General features: G+C 38.0%; 4 protein-coding genes across 5 annotated transcripts in view; 3 read left to right on the top strand and 1 right to left on the bottom strand.

Annotated features, from left to right (window-relative positions):
* Positions 1-154: 154 nt before the first annotated feature.
* Positions 155-1,806, top strand: myl7 (myosin, light chain 7, regulatory). Its single transcript, XM_077561420.1, is given in 6 exon segments — positions 155-262; positions 337-412; positions 1,223-1,327; positions 1,401-1,479; positions 1,565-1,613; positions 1,702-1,806. Coding segments are annotated over 6 exon segments (522 nt in total).
* A 1,132-nt stretch (positions 1,807-2,938) lies between these two features.
* Positions 2,939-8,237, top strand: ykt6 (YKT6 v-SNARE homolog (S. cerevisiae)). The gene is made up of 8 exons (XM_077561931.1): positions 2,939-3,136; positions 3,424-3,576; positions 5,242-5,324; positions 5,626-5,726; positions 5,804-5,908; positions 5,999-6,064; positions 7,149-7,250; positions 7,339-8,237. The coding sequence occupies exons 2-8, from the start codon at positions 3,473-3,475 to the stop codon at positions 7,372-7,374; spliced, it is 597 nt and encodes a 198-aa protein (XP_077418057.1). The 5' UTR covers positions 2,939-3,136; positions 3,424-3,472; the 3' UTR covers positions 7,375-8,237.
* Positions 8,238-8,668: 431 nt separating this feature from the next.
* LOC144048380 (uncharacterized) lies at positions 8,669-14,401 on the top strand. Of its 2 annotated transcripts, XR_013293327.1 has the most exons (6): positions 8,669-8,808; positions 9,213-9,264; positions 9,609-9,680; positions 10,949-11,033; positions 11,112-11,222; positions 13,466-14,401. XR_013293327.1 is itself a non-coding variant. In XM_077560270.1 (5 exons), exons 1-5 carry the CDS (start codon positions 8,719-8,721, stop codon positions 11,158-11,160), a joined length of 348 nt encoding a protein of 115 aa, XP_077416396.1. In that variant the 5' UTR covers positions 8,669-8,718; the 3' UTR covers positions 11,161-14,401. The 2 variants fall into 2 exon arrangements, 1 of the variants encoding a protein (XP_077416396.1); XM_077560270.1 differs by having other exon boundaries at positions 11,112-14,401.
* A 410-nt stretch (positions 14,402-14,811) lies between these two features.
* LOC144048676 (rho guanine nucleotide exchange factor 28-like) overlaps positions 14,812-20,932 on the bottom strand; it is a 51,768-nt gene continuing 45,647 nt past the window's right edge. Inside the window, 8 exon segments of the mRNA XM_077560898.1 lie at positions 14,812-16,196; positions 16,198-16,358; positions 17,235-17,598; positions 17,769-18,020; positions 19,529-19,693; positions 19,765-19,869; positions 20,527-20,574; positions 20,660-20,793. Of these exon segments, the coding sequence (XP_077417024.1) occupies positions 16,176-16,196; positions 16,198-16,358; positions 17,235-17,598; positions 17,769-18,020; positions 19,529-19,693; positions 19,765-19,869; positions 20,527-20,574; positions 20,660-20,793 (1,250 nt within the window). The 3' untranslated portion in view covers positions 14,812-16,175.

Raw genomic sequence — 20,932 nt, 5'->3', positions numbered from 1 at the left:
GGTTATAATAAGCCTCACAAGATAACTAGGCCTACGTATAAAACCCACCCCAGCATCTGGCCTAGGCCGGGAGTCCACGCGGGATCACGCAGATATGGTAAGTTAAGAATTCCGAAAAAGACAAGTTTCAGTAATGATTTTAAGGTTATGTATGATGTAGGCAAGCAAAAAAGCATCCAATAAGAGACAGAGGGGAGCACAGAAGTCTTGCTCCAATGTCTTCTCCATGTTTGAGCAGTCCCAGATACAAGAGTTCAAGGAGGTAAGACGTCACAAAGTTAAACAAAACAAAAAAAAGACGTAACAGGAGGGCTCGGTTGTTGTTTTCTGTTGTAGGCTTTTGGCTGCATTGACCAGGACAGAGACGGTGTAATTAAGAAACAAGACCTGAAGGAGACCTACGCACAACTCGGTAGGCTTTGCTTCAATACTTGAATTTCTCAAACGAGCTACACTTAACTCATTCACTGCCATTGATGGCTATAAATGTCAAAAATTAATTTTAACTATTTTTATTGGTTAAAAAAAACATTTTTTTTCCACTTTTGTTAACAAGAGTATGAATACCTAGAATTTTTTTTGTGTACATTCAGAACAGATATAAAAATTTGTGATTAATCGTGAGTTAGCGAGTGAAGTCATGTGATTAATTACAATTAAAAATTTTAAATCGCCTATCACCCCTGATTTTTAATAATTTTTTATTTTTATTTTTATGAACTTATGGCAGTGAATGAGTTAAAAAAAAATCTGCACTCCAACTACTACCACCATCAGCAACATTAAAATGCAGTAGCTAGCTAACATAACAAAATGGACAAAGGTTTTATAGCAAAAAATACACCCATACAACTGCTGGGTCGAAAACAATCCCATTTTGGGCATAAATAAATAAATACTATAATAATTATAACTATAATAATTAATCTTGAGTTTAAATAATTACGTAATTAAACCAAAAATAAAATATTAAAAAGAAGAGGCGTCAAACGATTTAATTTTTTAACTGTAATTAATCGCATGACTTCAATAATTAACTCACGATTAATCACAAATGTTATATCTGTTCTATGTTATATCTGAAACTAATAGGAATAGTTCGAATGAATTTTTGACGTCTATAGCCGTCAATGGCAGTGAATGAGTTAAAAAGACGTTGATTGTAGTCAACTCTGACAAGTTCTGCAACTATTTGCTGTTTGAACGTGTTTGTGTGGGTCAGGAAAGCTCAGCGTGAAGGAAGAGGAGCTGGATGAGATGTTGAATGAGGGCAAAGGACCAATCAACTTCACCGTCTTCTTGTCCCTTTTTGGCGAGAAACTCAACGGTGAGAATTGATCTTGGCAAGTTGAATCATTTCCACAATGCCGGGTTGTGATTTTGTGGAGCTTCGTCCGCAGGGACGGATCCAGAAGACACCATCCTCGCTGCCTTTAAGCTCTTTGATCCCAACGCGACAGGTTTTGTCAACAAAGAAGAGTAAGTCCTGACAATGAACTGACTCAACACGTCTACTTTTACTGCAAGTTCTTAGCTCAATCTGTCCTTTCTCCATCTGGTCCAGATTTCGACGACTATTGCTGAACCAGGCGGATAAATTCACCCCGGAAGAGGTCGTCTCACGTTCTTTCAACCTTCTAAACATCTACTGTATTCCCACTGTGACCCTTCAGTCATGTTATTTCTGGCTTAACTTTAAAGGTGGATCAGGCCTTTGCGCTGGCTCCCATCGACCCTACAGGGAACATCGACTACAAGTCCCTCTGCTACATCATCACACACGGAGACGAGAAGGAAGAGTCCTGAATGAGGCTCACTGTTTGGAGCAAAGTATGAAATAGCTGGAATAAATACTGTTATTATGTACTGTCCATACCTGTTCACAATCGGGTCAGTCTTTTCCTTAGTACAGGAACTCACTGTGATTTTTCTGCAAGGATTCAAATAACTTTGTCACACCGGCACACACAAGATCCCAGATTTGGCATTTTGCTCAATAAGTCCACAAAATGGGACCTATAAATTAAAATAGAATTAAATATGAACCAAACACAACAACATAAAAAACACTCAATAATCAACCGCAAACTACGGATCTTAAAATCTGCAAACTTTCAGGTTTCGAAACTTTTCTTAAGAATGAGAATTGTTATATATATATATATATATATATATATATATATATATATATATATATATATATATATATATATATAAAGAGAGAGAGAGATAGATATAAATAAAATCTATGCCCATCCACTTTTTCAATATACATAGTCCATGGTTTATACTAGTTACAACTTATAAGATCATTATGATTATCACTACTATAAAAAATAATAATATTGAAATCATCAGCAAAAATAATAAATTTTAGTGCTTGGGATACATTAAAGATATCATTGATACACAAATTCAAATGAAACAGTTTTGACCCCAGCACGGACCCCCGGGAGACAGCCTAGAGAAATATTGAATTTAGTAGATGTATACTGCCCTATTTTGACATATTGCACTTTATGCTAGAAATAACTTTTTAACCCTTGGCTACTTTCTGAATTCCATATTTTTCAAGCTTATTTAGTAGAATTGAATGATTATTTGTGTCAAAAGCTTTTTTTGGTTTCAACAAAAACACCAAGAGCATTTTTTTTAATCAACATGTATTATAAATTATATATTTTAATCAATTATAACAATCGTTTTATTTGCATTACTATTTATGATAAGCATGTTTGTTATGGTAAATGAAGAATGAGGAAAAATCGAGTTGAAAAAATCCCATGTCTGTTAATTTATAGCTTAATGATTATGATAATAACAACAATAAAATATTAGCAATAATAAGCATAATTATTATTATTATTAAATGTTGATATTATCCAGGCGGAACAAGTACTTTAATTGCCTTTTGTTTCCGGGGTCCGAATATGCCGAGGGACCCAAAGATGATCGTGACGTGGTCGGTGATTGGTCACAAGAAAAATAGCATCTTCTAAACTACACTGGGACTCGGACGCTTCGGATTTCGCACTAAAAACGGACAGCCAATGTTTTTGTCGTTTAAATAATAGTTTATTCGGTTTCTTGTTTTAACCAAGCGGGTCGTGGGGGATTTATTTTTTATTTTAACCGGGTGAGTTACCGTAGGAAAACAAGTTAGCATCTATAGCTAACCACCACTCGGCCTAACTTTATAAAGACATTCGTTGATTTAATTCACACTACTGTGTGATAAGAGTGTTGTAATAAATGCATTTACATTGTGTAAAACTAAAGTAAAATGTACAGTGTTGGTAAAGTTAAACTTCTAGCAGGGCGGCTACTTGCACTTGTTAGCTAGCAAACAACGCTGAGTTTGTGGGATAGTAATCTGAGGCAGGTAATGCTTGTCATCTGACCCACGTCTCCGTTGCGTTTAAGATTATCCGGCGTGTGGGACCGTGTCTGCTGAGAAGGACCAGGCGGCACCATGAAGCTCTACAGTCTGAGCGTCCATTATAAAGGAGCCACCAAAGCCAACCTCCTGAAATCGGCCTACGACCTATCCTCCTTTAGCTTCTTTCAGAAATCCAGGTGGGTTGTGGTTGAATCTATGTGGTAAAGTTATTAGTTGGATGTGACTAAATCTATTGGCGGCGGAAAGATTTGCCAGTAAAAAAATCATAAATAAACTACGTCACATTTAAAGCCCAGGGTTCAACGTGGGGGGAAAAAAAGTAGAGTCCGGAAAGTACTGTCATTTAAAAAACAATGATCAAAATTATTGCCTGTTTTATTAGATAGATAATCAAGTTGCACATTTTCTGCACTGTCAATTTGAATTATTACCCCGTTTTTGAATAAAGAATGGAAATTAGATTTTTTTTAATGGGATTAATTGAATAAAAATAATCAGCATGTTAATTTATTATTAAATTAATTACTTGTAGCAACCCGAAATATATTCCAAAATAAATTAAGCTCCCAAAACACTTTTATGTTGAATACTCATCTTACAACATTACCCTTAAAAAATAAAATTGTCAGCAAAGAAATATTTAGAATCTGTATGAGTGTAGTAATTGGGTTCCAATAGTGGTGCAACGGATCACCAAAGTCACGGTTTGGATCACGGATTTGAGTCACGGATCGGATCGTTTTTGGGATCAGCAAAAAAAAAAAAAGATTAATAGTACTTTGCATTCATTTATTTTGTAAAGCACTTTTTCCCATTAAATAAAAAAAAAAACAGTTCAGAATGTCTAGTATAGCCATTTAGGATTTAGGAACACAACTTTTAAGTGCAATATGAGGCAGAAACATTCTTCTTTTTACATATGACTAAGTTTGAGTTGAATGTTTTTCTTTTTTAATGGGCAAAAGTGTTTTATAGAATAAATAAGACAGTTCTATTTAGCTTCTTTTTATTTTATTTTAAATCTAATGAAAATACCTCAACGTTCAATTTAAGGTACATTCCCTTTCTTTAAACATGGAGAGTAAATTACAAAGTAGCCTTGGTCCAGAATATTGAAAAAGAATTCAAGTAAACCATACCAGCTGTCAAACTTACTTACCAGCCGGCAGTCGCTTGCTTTTCTCCGTTTCTGTTTGCTTTTTTGTATAATGACGGGCGTAATTAATTAGCAGTTTCTTAGCGTCCTAAATTAGCAATTGAATTTGAGTTTGAGATAGCGTTGTGTTGATGTTGGTTGCAACTACAATGTCAAGTACGGTAAAGTAACGTCTAAAAGGGAAGTCAAGCTAGCTCACGCCACGCCGTGGGTGAACTTCAAAGTAAAAGTGTACTAAGGCTATTTGCTTTGCCGTCAATGTATTACTGTATTTGGTAAGATTTATTTTGAAGTTAGGTTTAGCGTGTTACGTTGAGTATGTTTTAGCTTCTTCGACATGTCTGAATAATATCGACTGAATGCGCACTTTTTTTTTCTTCCCCCACCAACCAATCCGTGCGTGACCCGAACCGACCACGGATCAGTGATGATCCGTTGCACCACTAGGTTCCAATGTTAAGTTCTATTTAGAAATATGCAGAAATTTACAATTATTGTATTAATCGTAATACATTTCATGGTTGCTTACTTAAGACCAAAATGTTTATTTACGCTTGAATTTGTCAATTAAATTACCTTCAATATTCCCAAATTGCCTAACATGAAAATGTACCTGCCGTTTTGCACCCTATGCAAGATTATTTTCCCTACCTCTAATGTTGTATGTCTTCTTGTTGCTAATTAGCATCCAGGAGTTCATGACCTTCACCAGTGCCTTGATAGTTGAACGAACAACAGTTGGAAGTCGTGCCTCTGTCAAAGAACAAGGTAACTGCGTCACTAAAGCAGCTGTCTCAGGAATACTTCAGAAAACTATTGATAGTTAACACATTTTGTCGCTACATCTACAATTTCAAGTTAAAAATTGACCATGCAAAGCGAAAGCTACATATCGTACTGATGCTTAGTGAAAAAGTGTGCTGCGGTCTGACGAGTCCACATTTCAAATTGTTAAAAAAAAAATGATGGTCGCGTCCTCTGGGCCAAGTGAGAAAAGTAACATCTAGATTGTTGTCAGCTGGTAGTGTTGGATGGATTGGATTCGTACACCTAAAATGTTCTCCCACAGAGTACCTGTGTCATGTGTACGTGAGGAATGACAACCTGGGTGCGGTGGTTATAGCAGACGGCGAATACCCACAGAGAGTCTGCTTCACACTGCTTGAGAAGGTGAGCACACCAGTGCCGGTTAATAGACGCGTACACACACTCGCGGTCCTCCATTGTGACGGCGTTGTGCCTTTTAGGTGTTAGAAGAGTTTTCCAGACAAGTAGACAGTATAGACTGGCCCTCTGGGAACCCCGACACTGTTAACTACAAAGCCCTCGACGTTCACCTCGCCAAATATCAGGTATGTCGCTTCTCCACTGGCTCATACAAATTAAAAAAAGAAAAAGTGTGCCAAAGGAAAGTTGACCTGACTGCTTGTGTTCCACTTTAGAATCCAAGGGAAGCAGATGCAATGTCCAAAGTGCAGGCAGAGTTGGACGACACAAAGATCATTTTGGTATTAAAGAAATCTCTCTCTCTCTCTCTCTCTCTTTCTCTTTCTTTCTTTCTCTCTTTCTATCCCCCTCCCCCTCTTTCTCTTTTTAGTTCTCTCTTTCTCTCATTCTCTCTCTCCCTCTCTTTCCTCCCTCTCTTTCTCCCTCCCTCCTCTTCCGCCCTCTCTCGCTCCTTCCCACCTCTCTCTTTGTCTCGCTCCCTCCCCCTCTCTTTCCTTCCATTTTTCTCTCTTTCTCTCCCTCTCTCACTCTTTTTCTCTCTCTTTCTCTTTCCTCCCTCTCTTTCTCCCTCCATCCTCTTCCACCCTCTCTTGCTCCCTCCCCCTCTCTTTCCTTCCATCTTTCTCTCTTTCTCTCCCCCCTCTATCCATTCCACCCTCTTTCTCTCTCTCTCTCCCCCTCTCCCCCTCTCCCTCCCTCTCTCCCTCCCTCTCCCTCTTTCTTCACCCTCCCCCCTCTACCCCCCTCTCCCTCTCCTTTTCGTCATTACAGTTAAAAGGTCACAAAGCAATGAAATAATGTGCAATACAGCAAAGTACCTTTCTTCTATTTGGCCGTCGACCAGCGCTTCTCAATTATTTTTTGTTACTCCCTGCTGCAGGGAGAAAAAAAGCAATTTCAACCCCCGCGACCCCAATTCCCCAAACACTCCGCGGAGCATGACTATAAATGGTATCATTTGACAGTAGAATTGTTAGAAGTACACCTGCAGAGGTGCTAACGCTCCTTGTCACTCTGTGACACTGAGAGCGCCACTGCCATCGCCTGGCGTGGATGTGCAATTACACTTTATTCTAGTGTGGCAAAAAAACAAAACAAAACAAAACATGTTCCCTGGGGTCACACATTTTTCCTATATTAGTTAATTTTTAAGCACTCTTTTTTTTTCATTTACAAAAATATTTTTTAAAATTTTTGTTATTTTGTTTTTCATTAACTAACAACCTTGGTCAGAATGTGGCATAGTCACACTATGAGGCCCTAACATTCCTTTCAAAAACGGCAAGTCTGGAAGTAACTTGGCTTTCATTCTCGCGTGTTCGTACAGTGCTGATGTTGTGTGTGTGGTCCGGTGTGTGTGTGTAGCACAATACGATGGAAAGTCTGTTGGAGAGAGGAGAGAAACTGGACGACCTCGTGGCCAAGTCCGAGCACCTTGGGAGCCAGTCCAAAGCCTTTTATAAGACCGTGAGTACTCTGCATTTATTAGCAACAAGTCCAGGATATAATGAGGTGTTTTGGTAGCTAACTGCATGGGTGTCCGCCCCACCTACAGGCGAGGAAACAGAACTCCTGCTGCGAGATCATGTGATGTCTCCACCTGGTCCCCGCGGACACGCCTCTATCACTCTCACTCTCTTGTCTTTGCCTTCCCGCTTGAACCGATCCCACATCCCCCATCGAACCGTCTGCCGCGCCATCTCAGCGGCGGCCAACGATTTTCACCGATGGGGGCTGGAGGAACTCTTTGGGTCCGAGGAACATTTTGGAGGACGAACTTGCGTGTCGTTGTCTTTTCATGATGCGGTATTGAAACCATTTAATATCATTCGGATTGCATCAGGTCTTAAATGTGGATATATATTTTTTTCCCCCATGACATGGCAAACAAAAACATTTGCTAAGTCATCAGCTTCATGATGTTCATTGAACTTGTCGACATTCCCGCGATGGCTGCATTTGTGAGGCGTTAATGCAGTGTTTCCATGTATGTCCCTCCCTTCACAATGCTGCTTATTGATAAGGACTTTATACCAAAGCCCAATTGGAATTATTGTCCTAAAAACTCATATTGATTTACTAATTTGGCCGAGTCGCACTCCGACATGCCCCCTGCCACTTTTTTTTTTTTTTTTTTAATCTACAGAATGACTTGTCTGCTTGCATCCATTAAAGATGGAGACATGCCTTTGGTTGTATTTTAGGTGTTTCTGCTGTGCGTGTTAGGCACAATGTGTATGGCTGAATGAATGAGTGACTATGTGTTTTTCTGGCTTTTACAGTGTAAACTGTTGTGCAATACCTCGCGTCTCAAACTGAGAGAGCAAAACGGAAACGTTACTCATAAGGGGTCAGCAAATTGGCCTTTGTACACTCTTATGAGTACTGTAATACCCCACATGAAGCCTGTGCAAGGTTGATTCTTGATTTAATAAACACTTGTCTGGGTTAACATTTGCTGTGTCTGGATTATTCATTCTAACGATTTAGAGTTGAGCATTATGGAGGAAGGTTCAAAATTGTTGTCTGTCCATGTGAGAATTGTTCAAAAAGGGTTTCTGATGCATCATTTTCATATGGTAAAGTACACAACGTAAATGTAAAGTTGCCATTATGCAGTCTCAAATGTGCAAACTCAGCTTTTCTGGGAAGGAGGAATAGACGATGCACCGTTCAAAGTTCTACAAAGCTGGTAGCGCTGATTGTCGCGCAGTTTTTTCGGGGTAAATTTCAAAAAGCAAACGGTGGTTTTGAAGCGTTTCAATAGACTAACAAAGGTTTACGTAGCTGATTTACATTTAGCAAAACTCGAAGCCAAAGGATGTACAGTACAAAGAGTCCAAAGTGTATTTGGTGGAAATCCGAGGTTTGTCGAAGTACGTGAACGCCTCAAGCCAGCAGGCGCACAGCTGAAGCAAGACGAAAACATGCGCTGATGACTTCTGACCACCAAGTCTCAAAAATGTGGACCGAGGCGCAAAACCAGAGCAAATTTGCCCCCAACCGCATTTTCAACAATTCAAAGGTAAGAAAGTGAACACCGAAAGGACTCTTGTATCGTCACTCGTCAAGAACCACGCTTGTTTTGAGTCAAAATGCGCTTTTAGTTACACAGAATTTCAATCGGCGAAGTTGCAAAGCGTTGTGTGGTTATAAAGCGCGTCAGTGATATGTTTTTTTTCGGTGGAATGCATGCTTTCTTCACGCCTGTTTTGGAAATTCGGGTCAACAGTATTTTCTTATCTCGCATGTTTACTTTGCGCCTGCGCCAAGTTGAGCCTCAGTTCTGCTACCCTGAAGTTCCGCTGTAATTTGTCACATTTTTCTTGATTCAACGAACAAGCTGCTGCAACTTTACAATGTGTTTTTGTGCAAACATTGTTAAAAACAACAAAACGTGTTTGTCTGGCTACGTTTTTTTTTCTCCAGATAGTTGACCCACATCTGAACTGGCAGGCATTGCATGTTCTGCAGAGAAACGGTGAGCCTCATCAGCTCTTCTTCTTTACTTGAAGTCACAATTCTGGAGGTCTACGCCCCCCGCCGTAGATAAATAAATAGTGTGCATGCAAAATATAACGTATCACATATGTATCGTTTTTAACAAATAGCCTACACGCGCTATGTATTTGCTATCCAATGCAAGACCTGGCAATAGTGTTTCTATACCTTCAAGGTATTTAAACCACTTTAACTCGTCATTCGTCGTTCACTGACTGATGATGCAGCATGAGGAGCATCTCGGGGTCAAGGAAATGATGAATGCTCTTCTAACTGGCATAACAAATGGAACTCATTTCAAATTCAATTTTCACCCTCCCAAAGGTTCCACTGCAGCGGCCGCTCGTCCACCAAGCACCGACGACGCTTTAAATGCAAGCAATGGAATCATTCCTGGTAGGCTGAGCACGGCATAGCACACACATTTATTTGTTGTACAATCGGGTTTTGTTGCAAAAAAAATATGACTTTTGGACTGTTTGGACTCAGTATCATTGATTTCAAATGATTGTTTGGACAATAGCATGGGTTTGAATAGTATATACAAAAACAACAGCAATAAAAATAATAATAATAATATAATTAGACCACAATTAGGAAGGGGGGGGGGGGGGTAATTTGTTGGCAAAAATAAATAAAATAGCTTAAAAAAATAAAACGGAATTTTTGTTGTAAAAATTAAAGTGGAAGTCAAGTAAAAAAAAAAATAATAATAATTACAATAATAAATATTTACATATATATGCCCCCACTAAACATGGTATTCTGATTAATATTACTTTTGTGGAATTTGAATTCAGCAAAATCCATCTCAGAGGGCAGCCATTTTTTTCGGGGTGCACTCACGCACATATATGGCCTCCCAGGCGGGAAGCGAACTCACGCCAACCGGCACCAAAGGCAAGTGACGGTAAACCACTCCGCCACCCGGAGCAAGGGGGGCAGCCATTTTGCAACTTGCCGTCGGCGGAAAATTACATCACAGTTGCTCAGGGCTCAAGTAACAACCAATCACAGCTCACCCGTTTTCTGTGTTCAGTCATGTGACATTCACAAGCTTAGCTGTGATTGGCAGTTACTCGAGAGCAACTGTGATATCATTTTCAGTTGACATCAAGTGGCAAAATGATGAGGGGAGATGGGGGATTTATTTAATTTTTTTAAATTTTGGTTTTATTTGTTTTCAGAAGGAATTTGATCGTTTTTATTTATTCGAGCCCCCCCCCCCCCATAAAATGCTTAATTTTAATTTGGTTATTTATTTATTTAGGTAGTATTTTTTATATTTATTATTATATTTATTTATATTTATTTTTTTTATATTTATTTATATTTAGATTTTATATGATTTTTAATATCTTTGACTAGATATAGATTTTTTCTTTTATTTATATGTAAATATAATAAAATTAATTAATTCATTATTTATTTATTTATTATTTATTTGTGTATTTATTATGTGCAAGATTTAGACCATATAGCAATAAAATAGTCTGTCAAAGGCTTGTAGCGTATTGACATTTGTGACAGGTACAACTGGAGGTGGATGTTTTTTCCAAAATCAAAATCATCAACCTTCTTGCTTTGATGCAAACAAACGTGCCGCACGCAGAGGCTGCCATATTGGAATGATGTTCTCGCCCAGTAAAATGATTCCCACACAGGAGCCATCGCAGCCGCAATGTTCATCGCGATGTTACTGGGCCTCTACGCCGTGCTCTGGAAGTGTATGGTGTCGCCGCCGCAAAGGTATACGTAACCAATCCCAGCTGGGTGTCAAAAAGCTTCATTCAAAAACACTTCATTTGTGAATGTCTCCCTTTTCAGAAAGCGCCGGAAAGCGAGAGCAAGAATCCAGCAAAGAGTGACGGCGTGACGACGGGACTGGGATGGCGCGTGCTGTCAAATACCAGTTTTTCACGTTGTTTTCTTCAAAAGGTGTGGATTGAAATGTGGGCGCACCACTCGAGAGCCTCCGACTTAAGCAAGATATAGCTGAGTACGCACTCTAAAAACAGTTGGGTCAAAAGTAACCTAATTATGGATCAAAAATGGACCCATCCACTTTAACTCATTCACTGCCAAAAACGTTAAATAACGTTTAGTAAAATCCTATGGAGGAGTGCCAAAGACGTTAAAAGACGTTTTTTTTTTCAAAACAGAGGTGAAACTAACCATTTTCTATTGTTGATTACTGAAAAACGGAATAAGGTAGAAACAAACTTTTTTTTCTGATGAAAGATGAGAGTCAAATCTTTCATTTGGTAGTATGTGTGTTTCCATAGTCCAAACACATAATTTTCTGTGGACCTTGAAAGATCAGTCAAAAATGCTTAAATCGGCTGGCACCCACGGCATCCCTTTTCTGAAATCGTCTGGCAGTCAAAGAGTTAAGGGTCAATTTGACCCAACTTTATGGGTTGTTTGATACAAAATAACCAAATTTTTTGACCCAAGAAAATTATTTGACCAAAATTTATGAGTTGTTTTACACTAAAAGTTCCATTTCTTGACTCCAAGTTATGTCAAATTGACCCATAAAGTGGATCGGTCCATTTTTTTTTTATCCATAATTGTGTTTTTCAACTTTCAACCCAACTATTTTTAGACTGCAGGTGATTCTTTCCGCTCTTCGACTGGCACCTGCTGATGACTTGTTCTGTTTTGAAAAGTCTGCTAATGTTTGTTTTTGTTAACGCTGCACTACTGAGGCCACTCATTCCTTTAAAAAACAAAAAGCTGTGTGTGTGTGTGTGTGTGTGTGTGAGGGAAGATATTTTGTTCAATGATGCTGCCTAGAAGCTTCCATTTTGAAACCTACTGTAAAATCCCATGAATACCTTTTTTTTGTGCAAAAAATAATCCCAAATCATATTATACAGAGGGGTTTAATAGGAACTAAACATGCACGCTACTTCATTCAAGCGGAAAATTTAAGAGGATAAATTGGCATTATATTTGTCATGTATTTTTGAGATTAACACATTTGCTGCCATTGACGCCTATAGACATAAAAAATTCATTTAAACTATTTCTTTTTTCTATTTACATTTTTTTCCACTTTTGTTAACAATAGTATGAAAACCTAGATTTTTTTTTTATTGTACATTTAGAACGGATATAAAATTTGCAATTAATCGCCAGTTAACTATTGAAGTCGTGATTAATTAGAATTTAAAAAAAATAATCGCCTGGCACGATTTAAAAAAAAGATTATAAAAAAGATTATAAAAAATTAGGGGCGTCAGGCGATTAAATTTTTTTATTGTAATTAATCGTATGACTTCACTAGTTAACTCACAATTAATCAAAAAATTGATATCTGTTCTAAATCTACAATAAAAAAAATCTAGGTTTTCATACTCTTGTTAACAAAAGTGGGAAAAAATGTTAAACTTATGGAAATGGGTCAAATGAATTTTTGACATCTATAGCCATCAATGGCAGTGAGTGAGTTAAAGTAATAATTTTACGAGAATACAGTAGTATATTTTGAAGAAAAAGATTACGAAAAATACATGGAAATATTATAAGAGTAACATAACATAATTGATTTCATCTTTAAAATAATTTGCTAGCCTATTAGCACATTTGTCAAAGTCATTTTTGAACGTTTTGGGAAAACGAGAAAGAAACTAAAAGTCCAGTTGTCTCAACTCAAGTCAACCTTTATGGATTCTAAGAAAAAAATCTTTTTTTTAGAAAGCAAATTTTTATTGTTGTTGCGACTGTAGGTTCAAATGACTTGGGCAATGATGCTATTTGGCTAACAAATTATGCATTCTTTTTAAAAATCTTCGTAAATATAAAATCATGACTATGATCTCGAAAAGACGCAGTATTGCAAGACTTGAATACTGCTTTTTATGTTGAAAATATACAACTTTCATTTTGTTGGATTATGACTTTAATTCCATAGTGTAATTTTTTTTCCTTTCTCTCTCTCTATTTTCCGTGTGGCCCGAATACTCCATTCAAATGAGACAACTAACCCTAACCCTTTAATGCATTTTATTATCTTTGGTTTGCGTGCTTAACTACTTTCCCACTGTGGACATATATAGTAAAGTGTGACTTTTTTTTTTTTAAGTAGACCGTGAACCCGAATAAATGTGAACATTTGTAAATATGCTAAATAATCTATTGTGCGTCTCCAATTTGTCCCTGCAATGACATTTTAGGCCGCGATGGAAAACTTGTCGGGGACCTCTCACATTGTGACCACTCAGCTGTGACGCTCACACACAGATGCTGAAACACACATGAAAGTGATTAACTACTTGTTGATATACAGTACTGATTTTCTGTACTTCATTTGGGCGCCACGGATCAGTCTGGAGGACTTTGGACTGGAACGTTGTGGGTTCGAGACCTGGAAGAGAATATGGAAATTGTGACTGTTTGGGAGGGAGAGGCGTGTTCACCTTTTTGAGCGCTATCAAATTACTTGGATGGTTTTGAGGTCACTTTCACATGGGAAAATGATACGACAGTCCAGTATATCTTTTTCCCATTCACAAAGCATCTGGTAATATGTTGAGGATGCAGCATGCTTGCTTAGCCGTGCCATTGAAACGATCTCGTCTATTGTGCATGACAATAACATAGGAGGGCCTGTGCGTAGTTTTTATGAGATTCGAACCCCCCTTATTATAGTTAAGTGCAATTATAAGGATACGTCATTATCAAAAAATGTCAACATTTATTGGGATAAAAAGGCTTAAAATTGTAGGTGACCAGAATCTCTATGAGTTTTTCCAGCAACATCGATTCCATCAATTGGTGGAGCCTAGAGTTCAAAGCAAACACGGTGAAGCAGCATTTAGTTGTTATGCTGCATGTGCATGGAATAAGCTTAATAAGAACTATGTATTTTTAAAACCATGTTTTTCAATGTTCTTGCACAGTTTGTTATTTTTAGAAAGCTACTTTTTAAATGTATTTCTCTTTCCTTACTATTTTTTTTTAAACATCATCACCTTTTGCTTGTAAATGCTTTTAAATGTTGTAATTTTACTTATGTGAAGCACATTGTTCATGAAATGCACTATATAGATGAAGCTGCTTTCCCTTGCCTTGAATGCAACAACTGGAAATTTTTAAGTTTTTAAGTTGTAGCATTAAGTATGAAAAACAAACAAAAAGTGTCATGTGGTTGCCTGGCATTGCAGTTAGCATAGAAATATAGCAAAAAATAAAACGCCACAGAAAGATCCGCATGAGTATTTGTCAATTTACGTGCTCACACAAGTTGATGGTTGCGATGGCGCCGCTCTGGTTTTGTGGTCGGATCCCTGGTGCGAGTGACAATTGTCATCGCTGAGGTCACGCAGTTGATGTTTCTTGGCTTCTTAGAAGGTGTTAAGAAAACGCATACTAAAGCACGGAGGCGGATCTGAGGTCAAAAATGGCAAAATTGTGAAGATTATACACCAGATTTGCAGGATCCAACAATATGAAGTTATTGAAATTGTAACTGACGGTGAAAAGTTGCTCCAGTGCAAGATGTTACATTTACACACAAGCAGACGTTTGCAACGATATTTTTATAAGCAGCCAAAACTGTTACATACATCACAGCAGTGATTACAGCCATGTAAGTGGAAGTCAACCATAAACATTTCTTGACAATAATATGTGACCTCACTAGTCTAAACATTCTGATTAATATTACATTTGTGGAATACGAGTTAAGCAGCAAAATCCAGCCATTTTTATCCATCTCCGGGGGCGGCCATTTTGCCACTTGCTGTCGATTGAAGATGACATCACAGTTGCTCAGGGCTCAGGTAATAACCAATCGCAGCTCAGCTTCAGAAAACAGCAACATTGATGTCATCTTCTGGCAAAATGGCCGCCCCCTGTGGTGGATTTAGCTTAATTCAAATTCCACTAAAGTAATATTAATCAGAATACCGTGTTTAGTGTGGGCACATAAAACATATTATTGTAAATATATATATATTTTTTTGACTTCCACTTTAACAATATAATTTTTACAGCAAAAATTCCACTTAATTTTTTAAAGGTTTTTTTGCCAACAAAATTACTTTTCCCCCCAATTGTGGTCTAATTTTATTATTTTAAAATATATTTTTAAATAGCTGTTTTAAGGGCCCTTTTTTGTGCTTAAAGCCGCTTAACTCATATTCCACTAATGCAAATATTAACCAGAATACCATATTTAGACCGGTGGGGCTACATAGAACTATTATTGTCAAAAAATGTCTTGGGTTGACTTTCCTTTTAAGAAACCAAACATTGTGTACAGTGCATGAATCCATTTACTTACAATAAATTACCAAGTTGTTCCAAAAGGAGCTATTGAGAGGAGGAAACAAAACAAAAAACAAACAACAACAACAAAATCGCATGAATTTTGGCACTTGATTGAAAAAAAGAATGAACCTCTTCCAACCGTGTGCATAGGTAGCCCTTTCAATAAAACTATACGGTACAGTACATACAATATTTACAGACACATCTCAGATAAATATTATTTAAGATCGCATGGCAATATAATGATACTAAAGAGCAATTAATGCTGTACATAGCTTGGGAAGGCCTACGTTGGCTTTCCCCATACATTTTATTTTAAGTGCTAATAGAGAAAATAACACCGGTACTTTCATCTTGGTGTTACCATCGATAAAATAAGGATATAAACCAATTAGTTTAGTTTATAGAGACAAATGTCATTATAGCGAGTACCAAAGCAAAAGGCACGACGGTTTGATTAAGCAGGAGGAACACGGATGGCCGCCACAAAACCGTTTTAAAAAGGCACATATGCTACTTTCCCCTCACTTGGTTATCCACAGTTTCCCAAAATGTATCGACATCCATCACAGGCAAAACAGAGTTCAGAGTTCAAAAGTTCAGTCTGGGTCATCAGAGGTAAACAATGTTCTCCCTCGCTTGCGTCCTCCCTGAGATGTCCTTCGAGAGAGAGGTAGGACTGCGGGGGGAGGAGGGGCGTGAGGGAGGGAGAAGAGGAAGAGTAGGTGCTCTCGTAAAGTTCTTGAGCACGCACCTCTGGCCTCCAGGAATGTCCGTCCAACTGTGGACTCAAGTCTGACAGGGAAGAGGACAGGTGAGAGTCAGTCTTTGGAAGATGCCACAGTACGTTTGGAGCATCCACAAAAGCAGAAGACAAAATCTACTGCTGATCCCCACCACCAAGCCAAAATGTAATAATAATAATGATAATGTAATTTAGAGTCTCAAGTGTCCCCAGAGAAAAGTCACGCAAACACAGAAAGGACATAAAGGCATTTGAGCCCCGAACCTCACAACTGTGAGTCAATCGTGCTAACCACTAGGACACTGTGCCACACAGGAAAGCAATTTATAACAATGTATTTTTTATTCAGATTTTACAGGTTCAACAAAAGTAAACCTTTGACAGAGCGTCTGCAACATGAAATAAATAAATGTGAGAGAAGAGCGTTTTCATTTATGGATTGATATTTAAGTAGGTTTATATATTTATTTTTGTATTTATTTCGACATTCATTTTTAGAATCTCGTTTTTTTATTTTTACTTTTATCTATATATTTTGTTGTTTTTATTTCCATTTATATTTATTTTTTGTATTTAATTTTTGGATTATATTTTTTTACATCTGTTTATTTATTTATTTTTAATTTTGTCCGATTTATACATTTATTTTTGTATTTCTTTCGACATTTCTTTTTATATTTATTTTTTCAATCTCGTTTTTAAGTTTTGTATTTATTTATTGTTATTTATATATTTTGTTGTTTTATTTCCATTCATACATTTTTTTTTGTATTAAATTTTTGAATTATATTTGTTATATCCGTTTTTATTTATTTTTTAATTTTGTCCGTTTTGGTCCTCTGTAAATTTTCACCTGCCTCTAGTCTTCTAAACAGGACGGGGGGAAAAGAAGAAAAACACAGTACTTGTAACGTTGCACTACATACGTTCGCTGGCGCCCTGCGGCTGTGCTGCGCCTCTGAAGGGATTGACGGACGTGTTGGGAGGCCGATTGCCGCCGCGGTTCTTCGAGCAGTTGGTGAACGTCAGCCCATCCTGAGATTGCTTTCTGTGCGTTTGGCTGAGCAGCGCATTGAGGCTGTTGTAGAGGCTGGCGCTGAGGCTGAGGTCAGCGCCGTAGCCGGAGGCTTGCCGGGGGCCCTCGTGGTTCCTCCTGGGGGCCGAGAGCAGATACTGGTGCGGGTTGTTGTTGGGGGGCCGGTTCTTCTGGAGGGAGGCGAGCAGAGCTGCGTCGTTCTCGTACGTCCAGCAAGTGCCGTCCAGGCTGCCTGAGCGACTGTGACTCGCCACCTGGGGGGGGGGGGGGTTCAAAGACATGAGGTCAGATGATAGAGTGTGGGGCGAAATTCACTGCACCAAAGTACATGTCACTTGATTTTCTACCTGGATTTTTTTCCCATGTTACCAATAATGCTAATGCTAACGAGCGACCCAAGTGGTCCCTCCCCTCTTTTTCCCACCTCGTATCCATCCAGCGGGATGGTAACGGGCAGACTGCTCTGCCGGTTGTGTCTCCAGCTCTGGAGGAGCCTCTGCTGGGCTTCCAGCTGCTCCTTCTCCCTGTCGACGTTCTTCTGGCCCTCCCGCAGTCTGTCCAGACTGTTACGATACTCCAGCAGCTGAGTTTCCAGCTCCTCCCGCTCGCAACGCAGCCGTTCTGCCTCCAGGATGCAATTCCGCTCACGCTGCTCCAGTGCACTTTCCTGCTCAGTCTGCACACAATTGACCGATTCAGTTTGTCTGAAAATCACTATGTATTATTTGAAAATATATATTTGTTCATCTATCAATGCAAGCAATGTATAGTGACAGGCAGAAGAATTAAATGTGCCTTCATTTAAAAAAAAAAGAAAAAATTGTCTTCATGAAAACCGCTGTTGGTTACAGCAAGCTTGCAGGAAAGTAGTTAAATTTGTTTTGTTTTCAAAGTTTGAGATTGGGGGCGGGACTTAAGTTTTTAATCCTCCCACTCCTTTTCAGGCTAGGTTTAGTTGAGTATTGTCTGGCAAAATTGATATATTGTTGATGTTGATTGCTGCCTGAAATAAATGAACAAATGAAAATGAAATTAAATTAAATTGCATTCGAATACAAAATGGGTGCTTTGGCTCAATAAAGGTTGATAAACACCTGAGGTGGCTAAACTTGTGAGCCACAGTTGATTAAAAAAATGAAATAATTATAAATTATGTATAGATGAGGCACCAAAAAAATTGTGTCAGAGTAATTTTTTAAATGCTAAGATTGTAAGTAAATACTTAATTTTACTAATAATAAAAAAAACAATTCATTGTCATTTATAATGTATTTTAATCAGTAATAAATACATGCAGTAAATAATTAACCAATTATTTAAATTATTATTTTTTAATTATTAAAATGTATATGTAGAAGTGGATTTTAAGCCTTCTCTGTTTCTGAAATATTTGTTTTTTGTGAACTTGTGGGAACCATGGAATGAATAATAAAAAAATATTTAAAAAAATCTATTTACAATAATGAGTGAGATAAATGAATAAAAATACATGTAAAATGAATAAATACGGGATGGCACAAAAATTGGGAACTTTTTAACAATCCAATAAAACCAAGAGTGATGGAAGAAAAAATATTTTATTCATAGTAATTGAAACCTTAAAACATGCCATTTGCAATTAAAATAATGACGGAATCCCAGTTGAGATGTTCTGAGATGAATCTCAACAGCAGATTTCAATGGATTCGTACAGGAGGATGCCATCTACAGGACATAATTGGTAAAAATAAAAGGAAAATTCCAACATTGTTTCTTAAATGGCACATTTTAAGGTTTCAATGACTATGAATAAAATATTTTTCTTCGATCACTCTTGATTTTATTGGATTGTTAAAAAGTTCCCGTTTTTTGTCACCCTGTATGTTGCAAAATACTTCAATTTAAAAAAAATGAAATAGTACTTAATTATATTATTTATTGGCCTTTAGCCTCTACTCTCAGAAAATCTTTCTTCAAATGACACCACGCATCTGTGCCAATGATGGGAACCGGAGTGCTGTACATGATGTAAGCCCCTCAAATGTACTCAAAGAATGGGGAGACTCCACTCCTAAAATCAATAACTGAAGAAGCCTTTTGGATTAAGGTGAAACATCGTTCACCAACAAAACAAGTCCATTTGCCTGGATTCAACCGATTAGCGTGACCTCCATCACTGGGGGTCTACGGAGGAGCGAGACCAACCTGTTGTTTGTCCCTGGCCACACACTCCTTGTCCCAGCGCTGCTGGTCTTGCTTCAGTTTCACATGGAGTTTCTGCACCTCATCCACTTCCTCCCTCTTCCTCTCTAAACCCTTCTTTTCAACGTCCTCTTTCTTCTTATCAATGCCCATTTGCCTCTCCTGCTCCTGCAACACAGCAGATCCACTGTTAACTGTTCACAACTCGGACATAACGAAAACATTTACTCGAGGCATACCAAGCAGTTTTGGAGGGAGGCGAGGGTCTTGATCTGAGATTTATCTCCTTCCTGAAGGAGAATTTTCTGGATCTCGAGACAGCTGTCCTGAAGAGTCACAGCAGCCTGCAAACGGCAAAGATGACAACTCACTTATTATTCATGATCAACTACTGCTTGTAAAAAAATAAATAAATAAATATATATATATATATATATATATATAAGTCAATTATTTAAATCCACATCAAATAAGCCACAACTTTTTGTCCCCATCTTAAACCCTTGCAGTTAAACAATGGTGTGGCCTATTTGAGGATTTTGATAATCCCAGGTTTTCCATCTTTTCTTCTCCTTCAATTTACCGCAATCGTGTTTCCATTTTTCCGATGAGCTCCATGTTGAAGTGCAACTGTTCACGGGATTAAGATTCAATTTCAAAGAAGCCATTGAAAATGGAAATCGAACCACTGCACATGAGCTCTAAATGGACATTCTGGACCTTATTCTTTTGGCGTGCATTTTGTTGCAGCACTAACATACTGTTTCCATGTTTTTTATTTCCAAGATTCAGTTTGGCAGTTTTTGTGTTCTCTCGGATTTATATGCCTAATATGTGCATCTTATAAACCAAGGCTTATATGCAAAAAAGTTCCACAAAAATGAATAGGCTCGGCTCATATACTGTCCAGATTTCATTGTAATGAAATGTTGAAGACCAGAACAAGGTAAAAGGAAAATAAAAGATGCCGATTGCATCCATGCATTTGTGTCCTTACTCACCTGCAGACTATAAAGAAGCTGAGTCAGACTCTGCACACTCTCTGCCACCTACAGAAGAGTATTCATTATATCATCAATATTCATTTTCAAAAAAAAAAACAACAATTCCAATTGAGAACTACAATAGCCAAACCTTGAACAGTGTTTCTTTGGTGTCGCCTTTCTTTGGTTCAGAAGCAGCGCTCCACAAGACTCCATCCATCCCCGTCCCGTCACTGTCCGACCCAAGAGAAGTAGAGCTCATACTGAGCGTGCTCAGGTAATCCGCTGCGAAAACAAGAGACACGACAATAACACGGACTGCTCGTTGCCTGCCTTGCATTAGAAAATTGCATACGAAAAAAAAAAAAAGAGAGCAATGATGATGACATGTCAAATCGGTAAAATTACCGAATGAACAATAGCT

The sequence above is a fragment of the Vanacampus margaritifer genome, chromosome 3 (genome assembly GCF_051991255.1).
Source record: "Vanacampus margaritifer isolate UIUO_Vmar chromosome 3, RoL_Vmar_1.0, whole genome shotgun sequence".
NCBI classification, from domain to species: Eukaryota; Metazoa; Chordata; class Actinopteri; order Syngnathiformes; family Syngnathidae; genus Vanacampus; species Vanacampus margaritifer.
The sequence above is the reverse complement of the archived record's forward strand: the minus strand, read 5'-3'. Positions and strand labels throughout refer to the sequence as shown.

What these genes read in the sequence shown, in the direction of transcription:
- ykt6 (XM_077561931.1), top strand. Translation starts at nt 3,473, where the DNA reads ATGAAGCTCTACAGTCTGAGCGTCCATTATAAAGGAGCCACCAAAGCC. An exon ending in TGCCTCTGTCAAAGAACAAG is followed by an intron (nt 5,325 to 5,625) that starts GTAACTGCGTCA and finishes GTTCTCCCACAG; the next exon opens with AGTACCTGTGTCATGTGTAC. An exon ending in TTCACCTCGCCAAATATCAG is followed by an intron (nt 5,909 to 5,998) that starts GTATGTCGCTTC and finishes GTTCCACTTTAG; the next exon opens with AATCCAAGGGAAGCAGATGC.
- LOC144048380 (XM_077560270.1), top strand. Translation starts at nt 8,719, where the DNA reads ATGACTTCTGACCACCAAGTCTCAAAAATGTGGACCGAGGCGCAAAAC. An exon ending in GCATTTTCAACAATTCAAAG is followed by an intron (nt 8,809 to 9,212) that starts GTAAGAAAGTGA and finishes TTTTTTCTCCAG; the next exon opens with ATAGTTGACCCACATCTGAA. An exon ending in ATGGTGTCGCCGCCGCAAAG is followed by an intron (nt 11,034 to 11,111) that starts GTATACGTAACC and finishes CTCCCTTTTCAG; the next exon opens with AAAGCGCCGGAAAGCGAGAG.